The 12,730-nt window shown below is 43.7% G+C and overlaps 1 protein-coding gene across 3 annotated transcripts in view; it reads right to left on the reverse strand.

Moving 5' to 3' along the window:
* The window catches only part of LOC102912127 (uncharacterized), a 61,345-nt gene extending 50,510 nt beyond the window's left edge, over positions 1-10,835 (reverse strand). The window contains exon 1 of one of the 3 annotated variants that reach the window (XM_076559076.1): positions 10,716-10,835. Coding sequence is in view for 1 of the 3 variants with exons in the window: in XM_042269806.2 (XP_042125740.2) it covers positions 10,716-10,718 (3 nt within the window). In the remaining 2 variants the exon portion in view is untranslated. The remainder of the gene's footprint in view (positions 1-10,715) is intronic. The other 2 variants (XM_042269806.2, XM_076559072.1) reach the window with 2 other exon arrangements.
* Between the last annotated feature and the right edge of the window lie 1,895 nt (positions 10,836-12,730).

A 12,730-nucleotide genomic window follows, 5' to 3' on the forward strand; every position in this document is an offset into this window, starting at 1 on the left:
CCCAAATTTTCTTTTCAGGATCCTCTAAAGATGCCTTCACCTGTGGAGGCCCACAAAGGTTTCTAGTGAGATCTGAGCTCACTTTATCCAGCAGAATTGCATTAGAGAATTGCTTGATCATGTGCATGGTTACTAGGTGATTGGAAGGGTCTAGACCTGGCTGAGCTAGGGGAAGGTCTTTGCTCCACCCCTTGGCACTCCTATAAATAGCCCTTTTGAAGAGACAGAAGGGGCTGGTAGATAATGATCCAGGCCTTCCTGAGCTATCCTGTGTCTGTCTCTCTCCCCTCTATATTTCTATCTAAATATTTCTCATTTCTCTCTCCTCAAGAGTACCCTGGGGTAAAAGTGAGAGCAGGTCTTCCACATTCACCCCCAGACAGCAAGAAGTAAATTTAAGAACATGACACCCACATTCCCAAGAGGTGGGGGTGGATGGTTTTGGTTGTTCAATGAGTTTTGGATATTTGTCACTGTTTAGGGTGTTTGATTACATGTTATTTGTAATAGTCATGAGAAAAGCTAAACAAAGGAGATTAGATTCAGGATTCTTGTTTGAAAAAAAAAAGAAAAAAAGAGGATATAGATATAAGAGGTAGATAATTGAATCTACTCTGAAAAAAAGAGAGAAAGAAATGATAAAAGGGTAGATTATTAAATATACTATGAAAAGAAAAAAGAATATAGATATGATAAGATAAAAAGGTAGATTATTGAATCTACTTTTAAAAAGCAACTCCTAGTTTTAAATATTTTACATTGGACTGGATTTTTGTATATTATATATAAATTGTATATGTTGATACAAAGTTGATATTATTTTTGTTGAAACATACTGTACATATATTTCTACTATTGTTCAAGGTACTGTACCTATATATCTCATTTAACAATGTAATGCAATTTTCTAGTCCTTGAAAGTTATTACCAACTATTTAGGATAATAAAAATATGCAGGTTAGTAGTTACCTATTACAATAGAACGTGTAGTCATGTTAGGTATGTTTTTAAGGTCAAACAGATATATTTTAGATAGTCTTCAAACACCTCAGAGATCAGCAGAATATGGCATTTAAGATGTTTTAATAACATACATTCTTTTTTGTATGACAGTGAGACATGTCTGCTCTTGGCAGAACCAATCTACTTCAGAGAAGATGATGGGAACTGAAGAAACTCCATATGGAGTTTACTTTCTTTGTGGCAAAAGTTAGCCACTGGGCAAAAGTGCCCTTTCTTCAACTGCTGACAGTATACTGTCCAAATGGACAAGCAGGAAACAAAAGAAAAGACTGCAGAACTTAGTCAAGACAAGGTAGGACAGCCCTTTAAAAAATCCTGCTTCACAGATGAGTTTGTCAGATATGCCAGGTCTGTAGGTCAAAGATGGATGCCCCAATGTTGCAGAGGAACCTTAGGTGACTGTCCAGGCAGCCAGCTGTTTATGTCATTTCTCACATTGTTTGGAAGTCACTTGTTTGCACCTCCTGTTCACTTAAGTAATATTATTTCCCTCTTGGGACTCTGAGGGAGTTGAAGATTAGATAGTTATAGTTATAGTTATAGTTTTTCTTGTTAACAAATTCAGAAAAGAAACTCACTAAAGAAGTATAAATAGAAAATGAATTAGGTACACTTTGGACTCACCAAAATAGGATAAATAATTGAGTATTTTTTTCTTTTTTTTAATTAAGAAATTTTCTATTCACTTTACATACCAACCACAGATCCCTCTCTCCTCCCTCCTCCCACCCTCCAGTCTTCCCCACCCCAGTCCACTCCACCCCAGTCTCACCTCCTCCAAGGCAAGGTCTCCCATAGGTTGTCAGCAGAGCCTGGTACATTCAGTTGAGGCAGGTCCAAGCCCCTCCTCCCTGCACCAAGGCTGTGCAAGGTGTCCTACTATAGGCACCGGGCTCCAAAGAGCCAATGCATTCACCAGGGACAGATCCCGGTCCCACTGCCTGGGGGCCCCCTAAACAGTTCAAGATAAACAACTGTCTTGCCTATCCAGAGGGCCTAGTCTAGGGTCATGGGGACTCCACAGCTATTGATCCACAGTTCATGCATTTCCACTAGTTTGGTTGGCTGTCTCTGTACATTTTCCCATCATGATCTCAATGTCCCTTGCTCATAGAATCCCTCCTCTCTCTCGTCAATTGGACTCCTAGAGCTCGGCCTGGAGCCCGGCCATGGATCTCTGCATCTACTTCCATCAGTTACTGGATGAGGGCTCTATGATGACAGTTAGGGTATTTACTAATCTGATTACTGGAGTAGGCCAGTTCAGGCACCCTCTCGACTATTGCGATAAGTCTAAGGTGGTGTCATCCTTGTGGATTCCTGGGAACTTTCCTAGCACCCTGTTTCTCCCTATTCCCATGATGTCTTCATTTATCATAGTATCTCTTTCCTTACTCTCCCACTCTGTCCCTGTTCCAGCTCAAAACTCCCATTCCCTTATGTTCTCATCCCCCATACCTGGCCCTCCATTACCCCCCTTACCCCCATTTTGCTCATGTAGATTTCATCTATTTCTCTTTCACTGGGCGATTTATGCATCTTTCTTAGGTTCTCCTTGTTAGCTAGCTTTTCTGGAGCTGTGAGTTGTAGTCTGGTTATCCTTTGCTTTACATCTAGTACCCACTTATGAGTGAGTACATACCATGTTTGTCCTTCTGAGTCTGGGTTACCTCACTCAAGATAATATTTTCTAGTTCCATCCATTTGCCTGCAAATTTCATGATATCAATAATGGAGTATTTCCTCTGAATTTGTCAAATGTTAATGGACTGGACATTGTTAATGTAATTCTTGACTGTATTTATTGCATATACTTATTGTATTTATTGCATATGGTTTTTTTTCATACTAGTTATAACCTTTTACTTCAGGGAAAATGTGGTGATATTTGTAATCTAAGAAATAAAGCTTGCCTAAAGATCAGAGGACAGAGCTAGCCATAGAGTTAAATATAGAGGTCAGGCAGTGGTGGCACACACCTTTAATCTTAGCACTCAAGAGGCAGAGATCCATCTGGATCTCTGTGAGTTCAAGGCCACATTGGGCTAGATGAGATTGATCCAGTCTAGGAGAGAAACAGAGCCAGGCAGTGGTGGCGCACAACATTTAACCCTAGTATTTGGGAAGCACACACATCATTAATCCTAGCACTAGGAAGGTTGAGATAGGAAATAAAATGGCTGGATGGAGAAATGCACATAAAGCATGAGGAGATAGGAACTAGAGACCATATTGACTGAAGACTCAGGGGCATCCAGTCAGAGGGTTCATGAAGTTGGCAAGGTGAGATGTGACTGTGGCTTATTCTTTTGTCTCTCTGATTTTTCAGTATTTACCCCAATATCTGGCTCTGGGTTTTTATTATAAGACCATTTAGGATTCATGCAACAAGGTGCAAAGGCCCTGAGGTGATAATGTGCTTGACAACCCACAGCATTGAAACATTCTTAAAGCAGTATCAACAGAAAACTAGGGGAAAAATGGACTTGGGAGGAGTTGACTTTACAGGGAACATTAATGTCAGGCCTACAGTTTTGAAAATAAATAATGTGTATAGTAGCATGACTTAATTTGTTCTTCAGATCTCTGGCACTTTATAGATAGCTCAGTGGTTAAAGATTACTAGTATCTTTTTTAGAGGATCCAGATTTGATTCTTTGCAACCTAATGAAGACTCAATGATCAGTAACTCCAGTTCCAGAGGATTCAGTGCCCTCTTCTGGCTTTCTCAGACTGCAGACATGCAAATAATACATGGTGATAAGTGCAGGAAGAACACCCATACACATATCATCAAACAATAATTTTTAAGAAAAAGAAAGTTATGACTGCTGGATTAGAGCATTAATGTTTGGAAAATCAGAGAAATTGGGGATGATTAGGGGACTACTAGGGGATGGGCAAGCAGAGATATTGAGGTCCCCAGGTGACTTAAGATTTTATTACTGTGAAGAGATACCATGACCATGACAACTTTTTTTTTTCTTTTAAATTTTAATTTTTGTTTGTTTGTTTGTTTGTTTTTGTTTTTCAAGGCAGGGTAGTATAGTTTTGGAGCCTGTCCTGGAACTCATATGTAGACCAGGCTGGCCTCGAACTCACAAAGATCCACCTGCCTCTGCCTCCTAAATGCTGGGATTAAAGGTGTGTGTCATCACCGCCTGGCTGAAATTTCTAAATTCTTAAAAACCAGCCATTTATATCTGCTTAGGTAAAGTAACAGGAGTATGCTGGTGTATATACAAGTGGGTTTGTCCAGGTATACTATAACGTATTGTCTGTATTTAATATTGTCCAAAGCAACTCTTATAAAGGAAAACATTTTCTTTTTATAGGTTAGATTAAACTTCAGATGTTTAGTCCATTATAGTCATGGGGAAAAGAATGGCAGCATGTAGGAAGACATGGTACTGGAGAAGAATCTGAGAGTACTACACCTTGATTAACAGTCAGCAGAAGAAGACTGAGATACACTAGGCCTAGCTTGAGCATATGAGACCTCAACACCTGCCTCCACAGTGACAGACTTCCCTTCCACAAGAACACGTCTACTCCAACAAGGCCACACCTCCTATAAGTGCCACTCTCTATGGGCAAAGCATTCAAACACATGGGTCTATGGGGGCCACTCCTATTTAAACCACTGCACCAGGGGACCCTTTGATCAATTACTGCCTAATGCCTCAGAGAGGACTGACCCCTCCACACCCAAAAGGACACAAATTAGAAAGTCGCTTGTTCTGTCACCTTTGGAGGTTAAATCTTGTTGAGGTGCCTTCTCTTTGAACACATAGAAGAGGTCAGATGCGGATTCTAATAGACTGTTGAGGAACATTTGACATGTTACTGGGTCCCTGTCTGTTCAGGTGTATGACAGCGTGATGGCCACCCTCGTTGTTTTTCTTGTACGTCTGTCACTCTCTATATCTCTGTCTCTGTAAGTCTTCCTATGTGTCTCTATCACTTTTGTTTACCTGTATTGACTAGTGGTTTTCTCTGCTGTGAAACCCTCCTCCATCCAGCTGGAAAGCTGTGCTCCCTCCGGCTGGGGACCTGAATCCTTTTGGCTCTGCCAGGTCCCCTGGGAGGGGTGAGGAAATCCTTCACCTGTCCCACTCTGGGAGCAGAAGCACTTGCTTCTTTTGTTGTGTGACTCCTGCTCACACGAAGGTTGGTTTCCCTGTGGACGTGAAGAGGTAGGGGTAGGGCCTCTCTCCTCCAGGTCCCAGCTCCCCTGCCATCTAAGCAAATGCACACAGGGTAGGGGGAAACAGCTCCCCCAGGTAAACATTCACTCTACTTTGTGCCTGCGCCAAGCAGTCATGAAAAGGGGGAAAGTTGTCCTGGGCTCTGCCCAAGGAAAAGAAAAAAGTTTCACTACTTTCTCTTTCACAGTTTATGTCTCCTTATCAATGACTGATCTGTGAAACTCAGCAGTCTCTTCAAAAAAGTAAAAACACTATGCCTGGGCTGGGTAATGCAGCCAAGAAAGAACAGATATTCCTATCTATGAAACATTTATTAAGGAGAGTTTATACCATTTCACTAGATACTTTTTGGAGATATTAAAGAGAGATGTTAAAAAAGATGTCCTTTGTCACCCAGTCAACCAGGGTATTTGAAAAAAATGTTATAAAAATTGAAAATTTAAAGGTATAAGTTGCTCCCAGTTGCTGGAGGTAGTTCAAAAAGGTATTTAACAACAATCTGATAAAGACAAGAACTTTTTTGTTTGTTTGTTTGTTTTTTGTTTTTCGAGACAGGGTTTCTCTTTGCGCCTTTCCTGGAACTCACTTGGTAGCCCAGGCTGGCCTCGAACTCACAGAGATCCGCCTGGCTCTGCCTCCCGAGTGCTGGGATTAAAGGCGTGCGCCACCACCGCCCAGCAAGACAAGAACTTTTACATGAACTGAAAGCCCCCTTCACCTCCTCTGACAAGGAGAAAAGTTAACTCACAGATACCCAAGCAAAACTGTGATATCTTACCTCCGTCAGAAGAATATCTCCTAGCTGAAAGGTATGCCTCCAATCAAAAGATAAAAAATATCAAATGACCCTGGAAACAAAAGGGGAAACTGAGGTCCACATTGCCTGGATTGAAGAGACAGGCATCCTGGTGCCCTGCCAGTCACACTGGAATATGCCTCTCCTGCCTGTGAAGAAACCCGGGACCTCTAGTTCTCATGAGTCTGGTTCTTCCTGAGAAACAGGTGTGCACTGTCTTAGACCTGAAAGATCCATTCCTTAGCCTCTCCAATTCAGAGGTGAGTCAACCCACCTTTGCTTTTAAATGGACAGACCCAGTGGGAGGTTACAGTGGGCAACTAACCTGGACCAGGTTTCCCCAGGAGTTAAAGACACTTAATGTCAAGTTCCTGCTCTTCCTCCAGAGGTTTCCTAGGAAAACAGATTGTAAAGGGCCACTGAGGACTACTGCAAGAGTTACAGACCTTGGGCTACAAACCACTGGCTAAAAAAGCTTAAATTAACAGAAGGCTGCCTATCTTGGCTACCAGCTGAGGGAGGCAAAGGAGCCTGTCTCAGAGTAGCAATGCTGTCTTTGGAGACACCAACTCCAAAGCCTAAGAAACAGGTTCAAGAGTTCCTAGCTGCATCTGGATATTGATGCCTCTGGATACCAGTGTTCCTGGAAATGGCAAGGCCTCTATACACCAGCACAAAGGGGACACTGAGCCCCTAATCTGGACTGAGATTTAACAAAAGTCATTTAAGGCACTAAAAACAGCTATCATTTCTGCTCCAGCCATAGAATTTCCAGAAGTCTCAAAACCTTTTCAGCTGTTTTTTTTTTTCCATGAAACACAAGACAAAAGGAATATTAACCCAAAATGTGGGCATGGAAATGTCCCCTGATGTACCTGTACAAATGATTGGACCCTGTAGCCACAGGTTGGCCCATCTGTCTAAGAGGAATGGAAGCTGATGCTAGTTGATTGAAAGAAAACAAACAAGTTAACTCTGCCACAAGATCTTACACTCAAAGCAAAACACAACATGGTTGAGGCCCAACTCTGAGGAGCATCAAAACATGGCTGTCTAACGCTGTGTGACCCAGTCCCAGGCCCTACTCCTGCCACATCCTCCAGTCTATTTTGAGAAAGTCACCACCACCAATTCAGCTACCCTCTTGCATAATGACACAGGTGCTCAGCCATGACTGTCAAGAGATAAAAGATGAAATCAGGGATGTGGGAGCTGTAGCAGTTCCATTAACTGAAAAAATTGAGACCCATACCAGATACCTCAGCCCAGAGAGCAGAACTGACCAATCTTACCAAGTGTTTCAGGTGGGGAAAAGAAAGTCTTCCATCATATACACAAACATTCACTATGCTTATACTGTCAGGCATGTGCAGAGATCGGTCTACAGAGAAAGAGGGCTTCTCACCCCTGGGCGGGGCGGGGGGGGGGGGGGGGGCACTGAAAAATCTTGGCCCTCTTAGAAGCTATTTAGCCTCTCCTACAAATTGCTGTCTTCCATGGCTGGGCTTCTGACCTGGCTGCCAACCAAACCAGTGAGGCCTCTTGAAATTCTGCTCAAAACCAGGGGGGCCTACTGATAATCTGGCTAAAACCAGGGGAGGCAATAGATACTCTGATAACATACCATGACTCTTTACACTCTGAGACTCCATGGGAAAAAATAGTTGAAAACCACAGTATGACAGAGGGAAGGATCATTCTCCAAAAACAACTGACTGGACTGTTGTTAACTAACCTTCACCAGCCTACTCATGTGGGGTTCACAAAACTTTCTGACTTGCTCAGATTAAGGTATATTATACCTAGATAGACTGGGCAGCTTAGCAAGAGATGTCTCAGCCAGATGCCAGGTTTGTGCTCAAGTGAATCCAAAACAGAGAGCCCTTACCAAGGAAAGTGTCCAAATGACTGAGCAAGACCCACAAGATCTCTGGGGAAAATGACTTCACCAAGATCCACCCTGCCCAGGGAGGATAACCGTACTTGCTAGTTTTTATAGCTACCCCTTCCTGGTTGGTAAAAGTGTTTCCTAACCAGACTAAAACAACTCAAGTAGTAGCTTTAAAAGCTCCTCCAGGAACTGGTCACGTGATTTGGGCTCCCCCTAGCAATGGGGTCCAACAATGTCCTGGATTTGATAGCCAGAAATCACTCAATTAATAGCCAAAGCTTTACACATAGATTGAAATTTTCATTGTGCATACAGTCCTCAGAGTTCTGGCCAGGTAAAAAAAATAAACACGACTTGAATTTAAAAAAAAAAAAAAAAAAAAAAAACTCTCAGTCTATCAAAGAATGGACAGGCCTCCTGACTTTGCTTTGCTTCTGCCAGCTACACCCCATGCAAGGAGGGATTTACCCAACTATGAGAGAATATTTGAAAAGCACCCCCACTCCTTCCCAGGCTCAGAGACCAACAGTTTGCAGAACAGTCTAATTATTACTTTCTCAAGTCACTATAGGAACTCCAGTCCTCCATAAAGTCTATTCATTGGATTATTCTAGACACTCAGCTGACCTCCGAGTCCACCAAGAGTTTCCCCTTGTTTCAGTCCAATGATACATCTGGGTCAAGTGAGTAGCCAGCAGGACAGTGGAACTACCCTGTGAAGGACCCTAACACGTGATTATCTCCACTCCTATGGCAGTGAAGAGAGCTATCATTACATCATGATCCCACCACATCACGGCAAGAAAGTAAAAGCCAAAGATGATGCCAAATGGACTGTCTCAGGACTGTGGACCCATTAAAATTAGATTCCATTAGCTCCTAAAGCTTTCTGCTCTCTGTCCTTCTACCTCCTTCTGAGTCTTATATTTGGTATGAACAGGGTCATGCTCCAACCTGCACTGCCCTTAGGCCTGGACCGGGGAACTAAGAAAGACTGACACTGGGAAGGTATTACCTACTGTAACTACACAAAAAGCTACTGGCTACTGTGTAGCTCTGGTTGCCCTGGAACTCCCTCTATACACCAGGCAGGCCTCAAACTCAGAGATCCTCCTGCCTCTGCCTCCCAAGTGCTGGGATTAAAAGCATGCAACACCACCACTGACTTAACTATTTTAAAAAACTGAACCCAAAAGTCTTCAGTCCAGTAAACATGGAGAGTCACAAATCTGTCTGATCACAGCCCAGACCAGACTCAATTGGGAGAAAATGGGGCCAAGCAACATCTTGTGTTTGGGGACTGAGGAGAGATTGAAAGACCTGGATGACAACAATTGGCTTCAACAGTTACAGTCAGTTGGTGAAACATGTGGATCTGCTCATAGTCTCTGGTTGGGGTCATGGAATTCATTCCTCTGTTCCCTAGTTGCATGGAGCCTACCTGCCTAGGCCACAGGCTCCATCTCCTTCTATATACATGCAAACCCAATTAAAGAGTCTTTTAGAGGAAAGAGTGTAACAGTGCCCATTTAACTGTGGAGAGGTGTGGATCCCACTGGGAACTGTGCCTGATGGAGGAGGGGCTTCCTTAGCAGGGAGCTGGACTAACCCTGAGTAGAAAGCAACCATGTAGTTTGCTGTCATCTTGTCTATTATGTCAATATTATGACGACAATACAGAATTTGAGCCATAGATATGGCAAAAGTCCAATAAAAAGTCTAACAAGTTATGCTACAAACAACAGAAATTGCATGAGAAAAGGTTATCATGAATGAAAAATTGATCAACACACGACTGAATAAATACAACACACAGTGACACCATCTAACTTCAAACATTGAACACAACTGCAAAAAAGATTGTACTGAACGAGGAAGTACTGGCACATACCTTTAAACCCAGCACTTGGGAGGCAGAGGCAGGTGGATCTCTGTGAATTTAAGGCCAGTGTAGTCTTAAAAAAGTAAGTTCCAGCTAGAGTTCCAGCTAGAGCTACACAGAGAAACGATGTCTCAAAAAAAAAAAAAAAAAAGACTGTACTCTCTGGGAAAGAATAAAGAGATCAACAAAACGTGAGTGTAAACTTAGAAATAAAAAGACAATTAATGTTGGTCGGTGATGACACACATCTTTAATCCCAGCACTTGGGAGGCAGAGGCTGGAGGATCTCTGAGTTCGAGGCCAGCCTTGTCTACAAAGTGAGTTCCAGGACATCAAGGACTAAACAGTGAAATCTTGTCTCAAAATAAAAACAAACAAACAAACAAAAAAACATAATTAATATAGAGTCAGTTTTGACACACGAGGCCAGGAAACCCAGTGAGTGGGGCCTTAATGATACAAATGTCTGGACCACCCTGGCATCTACATGCAAATGTGTTTATGACACAGACCTTACACCCTGCACAAAATTAGCTGCAAACGGATCTACACCTGAATGTTCAGTGTCAAGTACAGAACTTCTAGAAGACACTAGAGAGACCAGGGCTCTGTGAGTTAGCAAATTGGCTTTCCCGGGAGGCAGTAAAAGCACAACATGCGAACGCCCTGCGCAGTGCAGTGCCAAGGATGTTTCCACACAAAGGCTACAGCTCCCCATGCTCTGCGCAGGCGTATCCCGCAAAGCGAAGTCATTTAGAGGTCCCGCTTCTATTCAGGACTTGCAGGAATCTTAGGGGACCAACCTTGGAATCACTCCGGCCCCCAAGTCCACCTGCCGGTTCCCACAGCCCCGTGAGGACCCCACACCGGCTCCCACGGCGCCTCCCCGCGTGGGAAAGGCGGCTCATCGCTCACCATGGCGGATTCCGAGCTCAGCCGCTCTCCTCACGGCTCTCGGCAGCCGGTCACAGCACAGCACTCGCAACACAGAGATTCCCTTAGGCCAGGGCTTCTGATGCCTGCAGCATGGCGGACTGGAAGCGCTCGCCCCATTCTGACGGGCAGTCCACCTGGAGGCCCTGATTGGCTACTGACTCCTGAGTGACAAGAGCATCTCGCTTAGAAACAGAATGTTGTGAAGGGATACAGCACACTGTGCTTCCCAGGCCTGACATCTACCAGAGGCACAGAATTGTCCCAGACCTGCAGAGATTGGCCTTGCAGTAGAGCTTGCGCCTGTACTGAAAGTCTCCCTGCACCGTTCTTTTTTTTTTTTTTAATTCATTTTACATACCAACAACAGAGTCCCCTCTCTCCCCTCCTCCCCCTCCTATTTCTTACCTTCCCACCCCCATCCACTCCTCAGAAAGAGTAAAGCCTCCCATGGGGAGTCAACAAAGCCTGGCACATCAAGTTGAGGCAGGACCAAGCCCCTCCCCCCTGCATCAAGGCTGCGCAAGGCATCCCACCTTAGGGAATGGGCTCCAAAAAGCCAGCCCATGCACCAGGGACAGATCCTGGTCCCACTGTCAGGGGACCCACAAACAAACCAAGCCACACAATTACCCACGTGCAGAGGGCCTAGTTCTGTCCCATGCAAGCTACCCACCTGTTGGTTCAGAATCTGTGTGCTCCCACGAGCTGGGGTCATCATCTATCGCTATGGTTTTCCCTGTCAAGATCTTGACACCCACCCCACCCCACCCCCCATTGCTTGTATAATCCCTCCTTCCTCTCCTTGAATGGACTCCCAGAGTTCAGCACAGTGTTTGGCTGGCGATCTCTGCATCTACTTCCATTAGTGAAGGTTCTGTGATGACAATTAGGCTAGTCAGCAATCAGATTACAGGAGAAGTCCAGTTCAGGCACCCTCTCCACTGTTGCTAGGAGTCTTAGCTGGGGTCATCCTCATAGATTCCTGAGAATTTCGCTGGAACCAGGTTTCTCCTTAATCCCATAATGGCTTCTATCAACATATCTCTTTCATTGCTCTCCCTCTCCGTTCCTCTCCCAACTCAACCATCTCATTCACCCATGTTCCCATCCTCCATCCCCTCCCCTCTGCCCCCCATCCTACTCCCAGTTTACCCAGGAGATCTCATCTATTTCCCCAGGACGATCCATGCATCCCCCTTAGGATTCCCCTTGTTACCTAGCTTCTCTGGGGCTGTGGATTGTAGGCTGGTTATCCTCTGCTTTACATCTAACATCCACATATGAGTAAGTTCACACCATGTTTGTCTTTCTGAGTCTGGGTTACCTAACTCAGGATGATTTTTTTTTTCTAGTTCCATCCATTTGCCTGCAAATTTCATTATGTCATTGTTGTTTACAGCTGAGTAATACTTCATTGTGTAAATGTACCACCACATTTTCTTTACCCATTCTTCGTGTTAGGGGTATCTAGGCTGTTTCCAGGTTCTGGCTATTACAGATAATGCTGCTAATGAACATAGTTGAGCAAATGTCCCTGTGGTATGATTGCGCATCCTTGGGTATATGCCTAAGAGTGGTATTGCTGGGTCTTGAGGTAGAATGATTTCCAGTTTTCTGAGAAATAGCCATACTGATTTTCAAAGTGGCTGTACAAGTTTGCACTTCCAACAGCAGTGAAAGAGTATTCTCCTTACTCCACATCCTCTCCAATATAAGCTATCACCAGTGTTTTTGACAAGTATAAGATGGTATCTCAGATTCATTTTGATTTGCATTTCCCTAATGACTAAGGAAGTTGAGCAATTCCTTAAATTTCTTTCAGGCATTTGAGATTCTTCTGTTGAGAATTCTCTGTTTACTTCTTGTTCCATTTTTAATTGGATTATTTGGTATTTTGATGTCTAGTTTCTTGAGTTCTTTATATATTTTGGAGATTAGCCCTCTCTCAGATGTGGGGTTGATGAAGATCTTTTCTCATTCCATAGGCTGCTGTT

Source organism: Peromyscus maniculatus, chromosome 22 (assembly GCF_049852395.1).
Source record: "Peromyscus maniculatus bairdii isolate BWxNUB_F1_BW_parent chromosome 22, HU_Pman_BW_mat_3.1, whole genome shotgun sequence".
Taxonomy (NCBI): Eukaryota; Metazoa; Chordata; class Mammalia; order Rodentia; family Cricetidae; genus Peromyscus; species Peromyscus maniculatus.